The sequence below is a fragment of the Pyxicephalus adspersus genome, chromosome 5 (genome assembly GCF_032062135.1).
Source record: "Pyxicephalus adspersus chromosome 5, UCB_Pads_2.0, whole genome shotgun sequence".
In the NCBI taxonomy this organism is placed as follows: Eukaryota; Metazoa; Chordata; class Amphibia; order Anura; family Pyxicephalidae; genus Pyxicephalus; species Pyxicephalus adspersus.
In genome coordinates this window covers 86,443,124-86,461,218 of record NC_092862.1, presented here as the reverse complement: position 1 = coordinate 86,461,218, position 18,095 = coordinate 86,443,124, and the positions used below count along the sequence as shown (strand labels likewise).

At 40.3% G+C, this 18,095-nt stretch overlaps 2 protein-coding genes across 5 annotated transcripts in view; one reads left to right on the top strand and one right to left on the bottom strand.

The window, feature by feature from the left end:
* LOC140331210 (uncharacterized) overlaps window positions 1-10,667 on the bottom strand; it is a 154,324-nt gene extending 143,657 nt beyond the window's left edge. For 2 of the 4 annotated variants that reach the window (XM_072412020.1, XM_072412022.1), the window contains exons 1-2: window positions 8,194-8,215; window positions 2,961-3,031 (exon numbers count right to left, since the gene is read on the bottom strand). In XM_072412020.1, the coding sequence (XP_072268121.1) occupies window positions 2,961-3,031; window positions 8,194-8,200 (78 nt within the window). In that variant the 5' untranslated portion in view covers window positions 8,201-8,215. Of the gene's footprint in view, window positions 1-2,960; window positions 3,032-8,193; window positions 8,216-10,602 lie in introns of those variants that run through there. The other 2 variants (XM_072412024.1, XM_072412021.1) reach the window with 2 other exon arrangements.
* A 170-nt stretch (window positions 10,668-10,837) lies between these two features.
* The window catches only part of SDHA (succinate dehydrogenase complex flavoprotein subunit A), a 160,783-nt gene continuing 153,525 nt past the window's right edge, over window positions 10,838-18,095 (top strand). Inside the window, exon 1 of the mRNA XM_072412019.1 lies at window positions 10,838-10,989. Coding sequence (XP_072268120.1) covers window positions 10,921-10,989 — 69 coding nt within the window. The 5' untranslated portion in view covers window positions 10,838-10,920. The remainder of the gene's footprint in view (window positions 10,990-18,095) is intronic.

The window sequence follows — 18,095 nt, the reverse complement described above, 5'->3', positions numbered from 1 at the left end:
GTAACGTCATAAAATAGACTTCCCAACTATGGGAATCTAGAAGCAAAATCTGAGGTATGAATTGGGAAACTGACCGGAGTCCTCTAATTTTAGGTGCTGGATGGGCCATTACCACCTGTCCAGCTATCCATCTCCAGCTATCCTAGGCTTGATTGGTTTATTACCCCTTAAAAGGTGATCATCTTTATTATAGGAACTAGCTTGTTTACTGGCACCCGTTTTCATCCCTAGGTGGTCCAGAAGGCTGGTTCAGAGAAACAGATCACAAACCTTCCCACACAGATATACCCAGATACACATACATATATCTATCCCCATATATATTTAAATTGCTATAAACAATCTTGAAGTGCAACAGCTTTATATCTACCTTAAATCCCAGTATGAAACAGCAACTTCAGAAATATTTTATAACACACCACTAAAGAGTTCTGGAGAGAGATCCCCTCAAATCCCTATAATTTAAGAATGATACCACTTTCTCTATTTATTTGTCTCTTTTTGTTTAATATTATTATTCTTTTATTAGAAATATGGGTCATCTTCCCTTATGACTCCATCAGCCGAGAACCTTTTTCCATTTAGCATTGCAATGCTAACTGCATGTTTACCAGAAGACTTGTTCTTGTCCGCTTTTAAAAATTCCCTTTTTTTATTTTTTCAGACTCAGAGATATTTTAGACCTGTCTGCCAAATGCCTCATTATATAGTTGTTTACCAATTCTTTCCTGTACCAAGTTATTTGTCATGCAATTCTCATTACGTAATATGTTATATTGTTTGTATTTTATTGTGAACCACAATAAATAATTAAAAAAGAAGTCAAAAGATAAAGGTATCCACATGGACTATGACTCCAAGTAAAAGTACTTTTTCTGAAGTGTTGTGGATATGATTTTATAGAAGAAGGAATCAAAAAATACATTATACACAAGGCTTTTTAACTCATACCAACAAAAGACTACACACATTGCCCCAGGAGGATCTTTGGGTTCAGGCTTGTGACCAACTGACCAATTGTATTATCAGATGTTCAAAGACTTTTTTTCACTCCGCCTAAATTACTTCTTAACAGAAGTGTATATCAAGAAATCTGCATTGGGGGGGGGGGGGTCTTGAACATCCTGTATCTTGTGTCCCTTGCATGTATCCAAAGTGTATTGAAGATCAAAGAACGGTCACCTTGGGTATTGTGAAGAGATTCCCAGGATATCAGGGTCATAAATTTTTTCACTCAGGATTTCTGAAAAATCACGTTTTACTTCTGTCCCTCCTACTTTACATTGTATAAATAACACAGTTTTTTGAATAAAGCTGAACAATAACCACCTTTGATTGTTCTCACACATGTGTCTGTAAAAACTACATCTATAGCAAGGAGTCTCTATTCCTTCAAGAGTGAAATATCCTCTTCCTCAACAGTTTTGGTGCCTCGTGTGAGGAAAGACTGAACTCCTGGATGAACGACAACTACCGCTGAGGAGAGTGCGGTCAAAGCAGACACAGCGCACTTATGGTATGTTTCTTTTTTCCATTTTTGTCTGTTTTCACCTACTCTTTTTCACTAGTTTGCTCACCTGAGATAGTAAGTTTTTACCTGAACTGCACTTCTTGCTATAATATAATACTTTGTGTGAATGTTGTATGAGACTGATGTACAATGTGGTTATAAAGCCTCACTGGGAGTGAAAGTGACAATACATTCTTGCAGTCCAGATGTGGCACCTTTATGTGGGTATTGTTTGCTGCAGTTTTTGGATTGATCAGCCTATCTATGAATAGATATTGTATGTGAGAACATCACTAGGTCGATGTCTAGGAGGTGGTCTGATCGATAGAGACTGTTTTCCATCAGCAGCATTGCTCACCTTGTGTGAGGTTTAGGTGGCTTCACACAGAAGGATAGGAGAATGTAGGTTTTGACTGACAGGGATCTGACTGTAAAAGAAACCGTTGACCCTCGCTTCTGGCACATGTCAAGATGCCCCCATTCTCTGAATGGAAAGCCAGTGGGCAGTGCTGCTCAGAATGGTCTTGGTATGAATGCTTTATCTTCATTGTAATTACTAATGGGGATATGTATTTTTTTGTAATTAATGCATTAATATATTCATACAGTGAGTTGTTTATATATATCAGGTTGTGTAGTAAAACGTTTTTTGTTATTTTAATCATTGTGACAGTGATAGGAGAGATATTGTAATGCGCCTGGGCACACAAACCACAACCAACTCCAGATATCCTTCAATCACGCTTTATTAATTGTCATAAAGCACGACAAGGGCTAAGTCCAAACAAGCGAAGTACAAGAGGGTAAGGCAAAGACAGGTCAAGAACAATCCGAGGTCAGGGCAGGCAGCAGGCAGAATGGTCATTAACAATCCGAGGTCAGGGCAGGCAGCAGGCAGAATGGTCATTAACAATCCGAGGTCAGGGCAGGCAGAGTTCAGGCAGAGTCAGGTTCAGACCAGGTTGCTATGGAGATGACAAAAGGAGATAAGCATAAACCAACACAAGGACGCACCCAAGCACACTGGCCCTAATTCATCAAGCAGAATCGGATGATCGCTCGCGAATTCGTATTCGCGATCCGAAATCATACACCGTCGCGCTATTCAGCAACTGAAAAAGCTCGCGGCACATAATACATTGAAATACCAATATGTGACAATGGCAACGCGGGGGTTAAGTAGGAGTTTGGTGTGGAAAACCATGCAGAAACCATGCAGATATTTGTACTCAATCCTTGTAGAAAAAAGGACACATTGATGAACAATTGATAAACTACCCAAACTGACAATAAAAAGCAGGCACAAAAACATTGCAGCAACAGATGAAACTAACAATAATGAGGATTATAAAGTCACATCGATCCAGCATCTCTCCAGCATCCACACCCAGCATCTCTCCTCTGGTTCAAAACCCTTCCAATCAATAAAATATTGCAGAGAGTTACGCACCTTACGAGAGTCCAGGATCCTCTCAACTTCATATTCGGGTGCTCCCTGCACCTCCACTGGTGGAGGGGGATCTGAAAGGGGAGCAGAGTCGGCAGCAGACTTTAATAAAAAGACATGGAAGGTATCTACCCCCTTCAAAGAACTGGGAAGCTTGACTCTATAAGTCACTCTATTAATGTTTTCCGATATTAGGAACGGGCCAATAAATTTGGGTCCTAGCTTGGCCGAGGGTTGGCGGAGGGAAATATTGCGGGTAGACACCCAAACCAGATCACCCGGTGAGAACTGGGGCTCAGGGGATCTATGGCGATCTGCAAACTTCTTCTGCTGGGCTACTGCCTTTCTAAGATTACTCGGGACCTGGTTCCAAACAAATCGGGAACGTTCTACCCAATCGTTAAGGACGGGAAGATCATAGGGTGGACCGGACAGAGAGGACACTTTGGGACTCAGACCCCCAACACACATAAACGGAGAGATCCTGGTGGAGGAGTGCTCTGCGTTGTTATATGCCACCTCCGCAAAGGGGACATAGTCAGCCCATCTCTCCTGGCAATCAGATATAAAGCTCCAGAGGTATTGTTCCAATGATTGGTTGGTTCGTTCAGTCTGGCCATTCGTCTTGGGGGGAAAGCTCGATGCCCATTTGGGCACAGAACTCCCTCCAGAACCGAGACACAAACTGAACCTCACGGTCTGAAACAATGTTCTCTGGAGCCCCATGAAGGCGGAACACATGAAACACAAACAAGTCAGCCAATTCCTTGGCTGAGGGTAACTTGGGTAGCGGTATGAAATGGGCTTGCTTACTGAAGCGATCTATCACTACCCAGATCACCGTAAACCCTAAGGACCCCGGAAGATCCGTGATGAAGTCCATGGATATGTGGGTCCATGGAGCAGCAGGAATGGGCAGAGGCAGCAGAGTGCCGGAGGGAGCGTTACGGGAGGACTTACGAGCACAAACTGGGCATGCACGAACAAAGGATTCAACATCCACTGACATGTGAGGCCACCAAACATGCCTTTTAATTAAATTCAGGGATTTCTTAATTCCTGGGTGGCCAGCAGTTTTAGAATCATGCAGCTGTTGGATAACCTTCAAGCGAAGATGGTTGAAATTCTGCTGCATAGTTTTCCACGGGACGTTTCCCCTGAGCAAGGTATTCCAAATTTACCTCCGATGTCCGGGTCATCGTAAATCACCCCCATGACAGCAAAGAAGTCAGTGACCGAACTGAACGCAGGATCATCTGGCGGTAAATTGAATGCCCACCTCTGCGGCTCACCTTTCAGGAGGGAGATGACCACTCCAATGCGTTGACGTGTTGTGCCGGAGGCAATAGGACGAAGCTGGAAATACAGAAGACAGGAGTCCCGGAAGTTGGGTAAGTCCTCTGTTCCCTGAAAATTCATCCGGTAAAGGAATTTGGGGTTCCACTGGCACAGCTGGACCGGATACATTTGGACCCAAGTCTTGCCCTGGGAGCGACCGTAATTCACCTGCCATTTCCAGGAGGCGCTCACGAACCTTTGAGGGGTGACCCGTGGGAGCCCCTAATGCAAGCTCCTGTAGGGCCCGTTGGATTTCCTCCATTAGGGCTGGGTGGTGTGTGAGGGCCCGCTATACTGTAATGCACCTGGGCACAAAAACCACAACCAACTCCAGATATCCTTCAATCACTCTTTATTTAATGTCATAAAGCACGACAAGGGCTAAGTCCAAACAAGCCTCCGCCATGCTGCCTCCTACAGCGGCGCCTCCCTCTGCGGCTGGGATCCCCAGGGACGCCGCGGGCTCGCAGGACGGGTAAGTTCCTTACAGATATACTGGCTATGTAGAGTCTGGAAGGATTCACATACAGGGAAGGGAATTTATCAAGGCAGGAGTGATCCAGACCAAGTCAGAGACGTTCTTGGCTGTTTGGGGCCAAGAGGAACAGAGGGGGGGACCTGTTCACAAGGTCACTGGGCTAGGGAAATTGCCCTACCCTAGCAGGGATCACTTGGGATCCACTGAATCCATTGTGTTTGCCAGTATGGGAAACGATACATCATCTAATGGGGATGATAGGTATGGAGAATGGGCAATCAGAATTTTTAGGTGACTGGGATTTGGTAGAATGAAAGGAAATAGGATAGAAAGGGGACTATTAAGTAAAAAGCCTGAAAGAAGCATTGGGAGGAGTGCTGAGATAAAATGACCCATCCAAATGAAAAGAAAGCATTGAGCCAGTAGATAGAATCCTTTATGTTGATCAGAAGATGTTAAAATTTTCAGTTCTAGGAATAAAAACTTGAGGTAAAACACAAGCCATAACTGGTTTAAAAGATGAGGAAAACAAGAGAATGATCTCTTGAAAGAAATTAGGCCCATAAAGCAGCCTAACAATTGCTGGAAAAACATCTTGACCCACTAATGAGACAGATTGTCAAGCAGTAATGTGTAAATGAAGTCAGAAGCAGTTAAAAATTACTGGATAGGCAAATTTGTACTGGGGATCACCTGCAGAGTAGCTAATTTACACCAGGGCGTTTCCTGGAGGCACATCTATGAGCGTTATCTATAATGTTGCTTGCAATGTTTAAAAAATTAAAACGTGGGGTTAAAGCTGGAAAACGCCCAAAAACGCGGGAAAACATGGGTAGACGCTTTCATTGGTTTCAATGGGGCGTTTTCCCGCATTTATAAGCACTTGAAACATAAACAGGTTAATAACACAGAAAAACGCAGCATAGATGTTTTTCAGCATTTTAAAGGAAAGCTTTAAAACGCTAATTAAACTGGATAAAAACGCAGTATGAACATATGCATGCATTTTAAAAAAAGTCGGTGTAGACCCAGCCTTAGTCATACACCTACAAAAAGCATTCAGCTAACTGAGGCACACAGACTCAAGAGACTACAAGTCACATGACAATCGACAAACTTCTTTGCAGAGCTTGATACAAATAACAAAGAAACAATTTATCTTGCAGATGGAAGTAGTATTGTTGCAGAACGAATTGGGCATGGAATTCTTACCTGCCACAATGCATATAGACACTGTGTATATAGCAATAAAAGATGTGCTTTATGTTCCTAAACTAGAAAGTTGACTGTTTTCTGTAAGGCGACTTGCAAGCAAAAGACTTATTACAAAATTTTAAGTTGATAAGTGCACAATTCAGAATGGAGAATGAAGACTGAATAGAATAACTGCATTCATATTTGGCACAGGCGCCTAGGTCAGACATCCTGATGGCATACAGAAACTGAATAGGCAATACCTGACAAAGGATCTTGAGCAAAAATACAGTTAAATGTGAGTGTTGTATTAAAGCCAAAGCTACAAGAGAAACTCCTCATAAGCCGGGCCAGAAAAGAGCTTCAAAACTACTTGACCTTGTACAAATTGATGTGTGCGCTCCTTTAAGTGTACCCACAGCAGCAGGTAAAAGATACACAGTGACTTTCATAGATGACCATTCAAGATACACAGTCACATATCTAATGGAAATCAAATCAGAAGTGTTTGAGAAATGGCAGGACTATATGACAAAGGCAAGCAACACATTTCAGAGACCTGGAACTGGTAAAGAATGTTGGTTTATCATTTTAAGCCTTTCGCTGTTGAAAAGGAGTGTTAGAATATTGCAACAGCATTCATGCTTAATTTTTGTGTGCTAAATAGACACTAGATGACACTATTCATTATGTTAATGTGTATGTTATATACTGCTGTAAACTGCACTCTATTGTTTCTGCTTTTGCCTGTTCTTTCCACCCTGTTGTGATATTTTTGCTGTTTTCCTGGTAATTCTTCCACACACTGTGTATATACAGAATGTATCCCTGAGTGATCCACAAGTAAAGGCTTTCCTACTATCCTCAGAGCTGCAGCTTCCTCTGTGATCTTCATATTGTCCAATATTTACACACACACAAATTCATACATACATACACAGATATAAATACACAAAATCACACATACATGTATATACACACGCAAAAACATATATTCGTATACACAGACAAAATAATACACACACAAACCCATACCCTCATAAATACATACACACACAGAAACATATATATTCTCACACACACACACACACACATGTATACATACTTTAACAGCTAGCCAAAAAAAAAACACATGGTTGTATCCAGGACAATAGGTATATTTGTCCAAGATACAGGCAAAATGCAGAATACTTTTCTGTTTGATCAGGCAGTTTTCTTTCTGGCCAGATGGTGGTGCTGAAGTACCAGGCTGAATTACAATGGGCTTCTTGGCCCATTGGTGGGGGAGCTAAAGAGGCTTGGGGATAATTAAGAGTAAATTATCCCAGCTGAAAGCCATCCGGGCAACTAGGCTGTGGATATAAACTCCCAGCCTGCTTTTTCCATGATCCCAGTTCTTGGCCTGTGAGCTGGGAGGAGTCCTAGGTTAAACTGTGAGTAAAAACACAGACTTTTTGGAAAAAGCTGTATAGTTAGGGCATTAGAGTGCTGTCCAGGACTGTTGTTGAGGGAACTAACAGTCAGTTAGAGGCTCAGTGGCCAGGCTTTAATTTGCTGTTGGTTTATTTTGTATGTTTTTTTTCTGTGAAAATTGTCTTAGTGAATAAACCCTTACTGCACTGATAACCTGCTGGGACCTGCTTCCTGAAATACCTCACCCGTGATGTTATAGACCTTACTACTTTGCTGCCCCCCCCCCCCCCCCGTTGCTATGGGCATTCCCACAATACATGCATACATACATTCAAACATATAAATACACAAAATAAAAAATGTATACACACACACATGACCCAGGTACAGGGGTGTAGTGGGGCGGGCACAAGTGGAGCCGTACCCTCACTTTTTTTTGATAGTGGGCACTCATGTCCCCCGTACTGATCGCAGGCTCAGGGCGGTGAGTGGGTTGTCTCTCTGAATACAACCCACCCACTCTCCCATCGCAGGTCTGGTATCATGACATCACTCAGGGGGAAGTGTCCTCCCCTTTGAGTAATACAGACAGGGGTGTAGTGGCGCCACAGACAGGTTTAGGAAATGGCTGAATGACCTTTTGTTATCAAAACCTTCTTTTAAAATTATAACTTGAACAATACAAAATACCACATATAAATATCTTAACTTTAACTCCCCTAATTGTAAACCTTAGAGTGACTCGGGGTGGATTTTCCATGCAAAAATCGTGAGTCACACTCGGTTTCGCTTAAAACATAAAAAAAAACCCACTTAACATGTTCCGTTGGCGTCCTGCTGGTCCCTGCAGCTCCACTGGACATGTCTTCTTTCTTCAGTCTTCGGTCTTCTCGGCATGTGCAGAGATGATCTCCAGGCTAACGTCGAGTAATGTCGGTGCAGGTGGGAGGAGCAGTGAGAAAATTCAAATAACAAAATAGCTTTTTGTTATTTGTCTTTTTATTTGAGTCCAATACAAAGAAATCCTTATATAACTTAAATTTAATATTATAATTTACAAGCTACAGTTAATTACATGTTTAACTATTTTTTTAAGGTCTATTAAAAAATGTATCAAATTTATTAAATATTGGACATATTTAGGTGAGTTATACCAAAGAATAAAGGCCTACACTGTAAAATAAATGTTCATGCAAAAAAAAAAATGTAAGGCTTTTTGCATGGAAATATGGACAGAATATTGACAGCATAAGAACACTGGGGGGGGGGGGGTTAACTCTGTATATTCTTAAAACATAAATAATAATCAACTATTACCATCAGTAAAACATCCATAAACCTCAACATGATAACCAAACAGGACTGTACCTCCTAACATTCTCTCCCCAGGTTGCAGGTCCTTGAAGGCACCACCCACACCACACATCTTTAGGAGGTCTGCTTCCCTATCTTTAGCTGTTTGTTCCCAGCCATGACTACCCAAATTGCTGGCTCGAGAACTCATTTCACTTGCAACCTCCACCCTCCCCCTCAGAGGGGGGAGGACCCTTCACCATAAATTATAAGATACCACACCAGATGGACCTCCCCCCATATGTCACCAACACTCAAAAGATGCCCCCTGAGGACCTCAACCGCCCACTAAAACCATTCAACACCACTATGTACCACCTTATCACAAGGGGTGGGCGGGAAGCTAGCACCTTTTCTAACTGCTAAGCCCTCTTTCTGTTCCTAACATTTTAACCCCTCATAACCCTCACCCTCCACACTCTAATCCTCCAATCCTACTCCACCATCCCTCTCTTCATGCTCCACTTAACCCCTTCCTTGCCTGCATTCCTTACCCCTGGTCATGCTGGCACTTCGCTTCACTCCTCCCTCATCAGCTTTAGGCCTTCCTCACTTATGTACACACACATACACTCACACAAACATATACATACAGATACATACACACAGACATATACATACAGATACATACACACATAAACACAAAAATAAATATACACATATTTACATTTGTATAGGCTCACACACGCATTTGCACACACACATACACATATATATATATATATATATATATATATATATATAAATATATACACACATACATACATACAACAACCGCACACATATATACACCCGCACACATTCATACATATTTATATATACACACACTCATACATACATATGTTTGCCTTCCTCTGGACCATCTATGTCCATAAGGTTTTAAATCTGGGATATGTTTATTTCCCTAGTGGTTGAACTTCATGCACTTATGTCTTTTTTTCCACCTGACCTACTATGTAACAACACACACACAAACACACGCATACATATATACATACACACATATGTGATGGAATTGAGTAAAATGTCTATTTTCCAATGTATATATATACAGTTACTTTTTTATATTTCTTGCTCAAAAAAGCCACTAGCAGCACCCCCTCCCATCAAATCAAGAGCATGTAATTAAGATGGAGCCTCCATCCAGGTCAACACCCAAGATGATGATGTCCAGCTCCTGGAGGAAGTTTACCTTGTATGGACATGACCAATCAGAAGTTTATAATATTATACTCAAGGACACTTTGCACACGGCATTAGCTGCTTGCCCATAAAAAACCCTGTGTCTTATTAGAATAAAGGAGTTTCACTTTTCTGAACTCAGTGTCAGTGTGATTCTTTCCGTGCATGCACTATACCTAATCAGGACGGGAGCAGATACTCAGCAGACGATTGGTCTGTTCCAAAACACATACATAAAATCACACACAGTGACACAAACACACACTTATACATACACACACACACACATCTGTATGCATGTATATATGTGTATGTATTTATATGTATACCAGGTGTCCCCCACTTGAACCTTTAATTGTGTTTACCTGCAACCCCCTGTTCCAGAAAAAGTGAGGTCCTAAGTAAGGAAGGGGACTGGGTAGTGAAGTTTGACAGTTAAGTGACAGGTAGACATCAATGTAAAAGTAACAACTCCATAATTTGTATGTTTATTTTCAGGCTTTTAGACGCACTTACTTTTAAAACAGGTGGTCACTTTTCACTAGTTTTTAAAGTTATTACCCACATATTTTGAATTTTTTAAAGGTGGGGGATGGGGTACTGCTAACTATAAGGGTCTCCTATGTACCCTGAAAATTTCAAGTCTTTACGACATGTTGTGAAGGAGATTTGGAGGTTTGTACTCACAGATGTAAGGCCCCAGAATATATTATGCAGCATTCATACGCGCACAGCCGTCAAACTGCTGCTGGTGACGTCATTGTACACGCCCGGTTTTAACGCCCCTTGTGAATTTTACACGCCCATTTGTATACGCCCCCCAGGAGGATTTATTTCACGAACAGCTTTATTTGATAGAACAAAGGCTTCCATTGAACGCAATTTATTCTCCGCCTATTTTCCCTCCTCTCGCTGACATCATTTCCATATCCTTTTTGGTGGGAGGAAACTATCATTCCCTGTTGATACTCGGCTTGTTTGACAGGCGATTGCTGGTGTTTAAGGATGGCGGTTTTATCTGCAGCAGTCTCGTGTGTCTTCTGGAAACGGTTGTGCGTAAAGCAAAATCTAAAGGTGATTGTCAATGAAGAACGTGTGGGAAACACTTTTGCTGAGCAGAAAAGTGCCAGTTGCATTTGCAAATCATTAACCTTTCTATAGAAGCGTATAGAGCGTTGGTCGCTGGAGTCCTTTCAAGGTCATTTGTGTAATGACACCTGTTATCCTTCGGCTAGCTACCGGAGAGACCTTGTACCTTCTTACCTCGATAGTAACTGGGACAGGGTGTTATTGTGATCGGCATTACAATTTTAAAGTTTGTATTTGCCCACCCCTCCTCCTTTTTTTTTTTTTTTTTTTTTTTTTTTTTTTTTTTCTCTACTGTTGAAGTACATTTAAACTTAGTGCAGTACTTTAAAATATTTTTATTAAGTAGTTTTGCATTATTTTAAAGTGAATCTAAACCCAAATCCTTTTTTTAAAGCTAAAAATTAACATGAACTACATAATATCTATTAATACTGTCACTTAGTTAATTTCAAAAGTTAGGTGTAACCCTAGAAGTCAACTGCTGATTTGTTCATAATGCTGTTTTACTGCCTCGTATTTGTGATTATATATTGTCATTTGGATCATGCTAAGGAATTATTAAACATTGCTGTTTTATGAAGATTTGGATAGCGGTTCTTTTTTTTTTTTTTTTTTTTTTTTTTTTTTTTTTTTTTTGGGGGGGGGGGGGGGGGGTTGTTTGTATTGAGAGGCTTTTGTTGGCCAGCATCCCCTTACATTTTTTTTTCCATATTAAATTATGTGCCAGTTTCTCAACCATAGTTCCTCCAGCTGTAGCTATGGGATCCTTGAATAATGTAGTTTTCACCACATTGTAGTGTGACCTGTGGATAAAGTAATTATAGCAATGGTTCCAGAGGACCTGAAAGTTATTGCAAGAGGTTCACGTAAGTTATAAATGTCAAAAAAGATTGCCCTATAGAATCAAGCAGGGGAACAGACATCAAGTGAGCACATACCAGCTCAGCCAAGACCAGAGGAATGTCCAAATTTGCTTCAGTTTGTGTCAGCCTTTGCATTTTTTTTAACACTACATTGTATGTATAAGTTTCCCTTGTTCACATTCCTCCTTCAGTGTTTGTTGTACCCTACATGCTTAGGCAGACTTATTTTCCTGAAGGGGTTTCTGTTTTGGCTTTTGTAAATGTTTGTGTCGCATACTAGATCCCTTTTGGGATGCAATATAACATAACTGGCGCAAAAAACTCCAATTTATTTGAGTCTGTGATCCCTGAGATGGTCTTATTAATCAATGCTGGGTTGTTACAATAAAACCTCGAAGCAGGTCAATCAGTTCCACCCCATTGCCAAAGAGGTGGTCTAACTTCCAGATTACCTTTCTTATTCAGAAGGAAGTGGCTACCTCTTTTTAAAAAATTGCTGTACCAAACCCATAAGGCAGAATAGAAGAAGCCCACCTAATAGGAGCAATAAAAGATTTGAGAAGGTGAGTTTTAGGAATAGACAAAAGACAAAATTTTTTAGGGCACACAGTGTTTTTCATAAAACAATAAACTTTTTCCCTCGAAAATATTCTAAAACTAGACCGAGATGACCTATGCTAGTGCTAGGATAGGAAAACTAAGCTAAGTAACAGGTAAGGGTAGGGTGCAAGTAGTTTTGGTCCTGTTCAGACAGCAATAGTTTTGTTTCCCACCCGTCGTGTTTCACCTGATAAGGCTTCTTCAGGGGTTTGTTGGGGAGACCTTTTGTGTTGTAGGTAATAGGAGAGGTCAGATATCAAATATTTATAACAGTATATTGGTCTTAGAGTAATCAGATTGATGCTAATAACGCTTATTTCATAGTATTGCTGAAATCTTTTCTGTGAAGGCCAGTTGTTCTCATACTACTTGTGAAGTGATTCAGTTACAAAAGCCGTAGTGCTTAGAAAAAGCAACTAGGGATAAGGAGAGGGAGGGAAAATGGAATGAACAGCGGAAATATTATGTTTTAATGTAGGTTTTTAACAATAATGGCATCATTCTTTTGGTAGTATATATTGTGGGATATTGAACTTACAATAAGGGCTAGTTCTATGGTTAGGGATAGTACAGGCTCTTTAAGGGCATTTGGGTTATGATTCCTAGGTGTTAAGAGAGAAATAGATATTTGTATTGTTGTGCTATTAATGGTACACTAGTTATTATCCAGTAGATAAGATAATTGAAAATATACATAGTTCTCCCCAGAGGGTTTTAGCCGGTTGCTCCGCCCGGCTGCTGTGAATCCCCCGCCCAGCTCTCCTCGGCAGCTCTCATCTTCCGCACAGATCTCAGTGAGGCTGCTCTGTGTCATCCGTTCAGAGAATTGCTTCTGGGATGAGAGGTGAGCACACAGTTCAGCCTTCATGTGAAGGAGACACAGGCAGCCCGCCCCCCCCCCCGCCCCATAGCGTCAGCTGGAATTTCTTTTTATAAAAAAAAAAGCTGGCGGTGAAATGTATCCACTGCTAGAGCTGTGTGTGAAGTGTGCATGTCATTCTGCATCCTCACTGCTCTCTGTGTACAAACCTCCATATCTCCTAATATGTATGTCACAATGACTTGTAATTTTCAGGGTGCACAGGGGACCCTCATAGATACTAGTTACTACAATTTCAGCCCCTCAGCTTTAAAGAATTTCAAGGTATGGGGGTCACAAATGTAAAAAGTTATGAAAATTGAACTTTGGGGTTGCTGTTTCAGAGGAAAGTGCAACTAAAAGGTCCTAACTTGAAAATGCAAATTGGGGACCCCGGGGCCACTAACATATCAAGGAGCATTGGGGTGGGCCCCTGAATATATACATACCTGTCACAAATCTATAACTATGAAACTGTCTGCTTCTCTTCTTTGAGCACCAATTTCTCTGAAAATATGCAAGTGGCGGGCACATTCTCCCCTTACAATCTCATTACTACAGCATCATGAGAGCATAAAACAATCTGCCCATCAAAATGGGCTTGCCTGCCCTATTACACATTCCTGTCCACTTAACTAACGTTCTGAACTTCAATTGGGGAATGGGGAGGTGTAAGAAACCAAAAATATACGGTAGGTACAAGTGGGGAACATCTGTGACTAACATCCCCTAAAACTTCATCACTACGGCATCATTAGAACATAAACTCTGCCCACTACATTTTATTGAGGTTGAGGTACTGGAAGGTTACAGTTATGTGTAACAAGGAAGTGCATTTTGATGGACAGTTTTTTTTTTTTCCCTAAATTGTAATGATGCCATGGTGATGAAAGGTAATAGTCACATGTGTCTCCCACTTCCACCTATATTTTTGTTTCCCTGTACCTCTTAATTTTAGAGAAATTGGGGTTTGAGGTAAGATGCAGGGAGCACATTTTGCTAGGTAGAGATTTATGTTCTCATAATTCCATACTAATTACATTTTAGAAGGGTTTAGCCACAAGTGTCCCCCACTTGCACCTTCAGTTTCCTATGCCTCCACGTGTACCTTTAAAAATTTCAAGTTAATACAACCAACGGTTTAGGAGATATGAAGGTTTGACCACAGTGAGTTGTTAGACTGCAGAATATGACAAGCAGCTTTTACACTCACATAGCTATCACACTGCTGCCGATGATATTACACACTGCGAATAAACTTCACAGACAGTGTTTTTTATTAGAATATGGACAGTGATGAAAGGGGATCACTGGCTGTCTTGTCCCCATCTGATCACATGCACGATGCTATTAAAGCATCGCCACATTTTTAACATTATATGAAAGAGTGACTTTCTCTGTTATGTAATGGGAAAACTTTGTTTTTTTTTTTTTTTTTTTTTTTTTTTTTTTTTGTTTTTACACTTTTTTGGAGAGGACCTCTCCCCTTCAGTCTTCACTTCCATTTGGGTAAAGACCAAAGGAGAAATCCGCAGCCTCCTAGGATATCTGTGTCACATATCCCAAGAGGTTCTGGGCTGCTCCTTCTGTGCATGCCTCTTCAGAGGCTTTCCTATAATGAAAAACAAAAGTGTTCAATCTCATGCATGTGCAGTGCAAGGCAGCACTGGACGTACAAGTGAGCATCAGAGAAAAGGTGGAAGCTGAGCCAGCGTGGGCCCACTGGGCTAATTTTGTAAAAGAATCAAGTGAGAATAAAAATGTTTTCACAAAAGTTCACTTTAACTAAATATAGACATAGGAGCACATCCCTAGTTTGGCGGAATTCACACCGGCAGTAAGATTACATTTGTTCATTCTTCATGCCAGGAACTACTGCTGCTTAAAAAACTTCTAGCTTTGAAAAAGCCCAGCCCTTACGCCCTGTTACCGATCCTAGGTGCCCAGCCCTTACGGCCTGTTACCGATCCTAGGTGCCCAGCCGTTACCAGAAGTCACTCAGACGGGGTAAATGTTTTTTGCTGCTAATATGAACTAAGCCTAACTTGTTACCACATTCATTATACTATTTCACTATTACAAAGGAATACGCTCTTAAAACTTAGAACACTAGTAGGTTGGGTCATAATACACGGCATGGGACAGTTGTGGCAAAATACATAGAATAGAAAAATTGGATATACTAACGGGGCAGGCAAATCATTGGGAGAAGGTAGAACACTGAAAAAATAAGTGGTTACTGATTGCCCATGGCAAACAACTGGGAGCACTAAATGTGCCATGTTTTGCCACACCCCCTTTTTTACCACCCGGCTACAGCTTCCCACCACCCGGCTGAAAAAAATTTCTGGGGAGAACACTGAGATATAAAGCCAGTCAGTAAACAGTTTAACATTTGGGTCACAATATAGAGGTCACCACCTACCTACAGCTCTTTCCCGGCGAGAAATAGATATTTGTATTGTTGTGCTATTCATGGTACACTAGTTATTATCCAGTGGATAAGGTAATTGAAAATATATATATGATAGTGCTGTAGTTGCCCAATAATAGTATAAGTAGTATTTAAAACGAATATACACAATTAACTATGAATTTATTAAAAGTCAGTAAATAGCTCTAGATATATATATATATATATATATATATATATATAATGATAGTGCTGTAGTTGCCCAATAATAGTTTAAGTAGTATTTAAAACGAATATACACAATTAACTATGAATTTATTAAAAGTCAGTAAATAGCTCTAGATTTATATGATAGGAGTATATATAATATATTGAGGAATAGTAGCGTGGGTTACATTATATTGTACCATTGATGTAGAGGCACTCTTCTGTAGCATTCCTCACACAAAAGGCATTGAGATCATACTTGAGGAACTTCACCGCTTCTATCCATCAAACCAGGCATTCAACCTATTCATAGGAAAATTGCTACAATACATACTAATCTGGAATGTATTTACATTCAATAACCAACACTTTCTGCAGATCCAAGGTGTGGAGATGGGCACGATAAGTGCTCCATCATACGCCAATATATACTTAGGCAACTGGGAGGCAAACTTATTCCGGAATCCTGACCTGTCCATATATAAATGTCACATACATTGCTGGAAACGATAAATCGATGATAACATCATTTAGACGGGCCCTGAAACATCTCTCAAGGATTTTTTTATCCCTGATCAAACAGAATACATAAAATCTCTCCTTTACAATGCAATACAATCGATATACAGTACCGTTTTTGGACACAACCTTAAGAATATTACTGTCAGGACGTATTAGTACAACGCTATACAGGAAGGAAACAGCTGGAAACACTATACTTCATGCTTCCAGCGCTCACCCATCATCAATAAAAAGAAGCATACCCTTAAGCCAATACCTATGTCTTCGAAGGAACTGTACAGAAGAAAACGACTTTGAAAAAGAAGCCCAGGCCCTCAGAGAAAGGTTATATCCCTGAGAGGCTATGGCAAAAAACTGCTAAAAAACAAACAAAAACAGACACGTTCTGACCTCATCCAGGAAAAAAGACCACATATCCCGGATGAGACCGTACAAATTATTACCGCATGCAATAACCAACATAGTACAGTAACCAAACTACTTATGAAACACTGGCACATCCTACTAGGAGACCCCAGTACAGCTAAATTCTTAAACCAGAGATTAAACTTAACCTATAGAAAATCTTTGTCTCTGAAAGATAGCCTAGTCTCTAGCCATTTCCAACAAAACGTAGGACTCAATCACTCAAATCTACCCACAGGGGTCTACAAATGTGGGAAATGCAGCCAATGTCCCTGGATCAAGGAACAATCCACCATTCAACTCCCCAACAAAAAAAAATACACAAGCCAAAACAACGGATTGACTGCTCATCAATAGGGGTCATATACATGATGTCATGTACGTGTGGTTGCTTCTGTATAGGAAAGACAAAAAGCATTCTGAAAAAGAATTTATGAACATGTGTACACAATCAGAACAGGAAAAATAATGACCCCAATTAGCCGCCATGTAGGCACATGCCACAACTTCGATGAAAAATGTATTGACTTAACAGCCTTGGAAAAAATTTCGCCCAACCCAAGAGGAGGAGATCTCAACAACATTTTGCTTCATTCTAAAGCGAAATGGATCTTCTTCCAGAATGCCACATCTCACCGGGGCTTAATGACATACTCTCTTTCAAACCTTTTCTACTATATTCATCCTAACAACACTTATCCCTAATTTTTGAATACTTGCCACCCTTTATCACCCATGTGATACTTTCTACCACTTACATCTACCACCTGGATGGCTATTTATGTTTCAATTTCATTCATTCCCTCTATGAGGTCGATATGAAACAATTATTCATGTATTACTTATTTAAGTTATGGAAACAATTATGTAATCCTTCAATCATACCATTATTTCTCTTATGGCAATGAATTTATAGAATTATCCATGTATTACTCTGACTAGTTGTTAAATTATGAAAAAAATGTAATTTTAACCATGTCAATATCAATGTTTATCTCTCATGTAGATGATTAGTGGAGCACTGAGACAGTATATAATATCTTTCAGACAGATTACTCATATATGCTTAGATATATTATAATATTTAGACATGATAAGACTCCTTAATGTAACACTATTCCTTGCTGAAATCCTTTTTTTCAGGTTTATCCTTGAAGGCATGAGTAACCCCTCAAAAGTAACACCACTTTCTGCCTTAATCCTTTTTTTTTTTTTTTTTTTT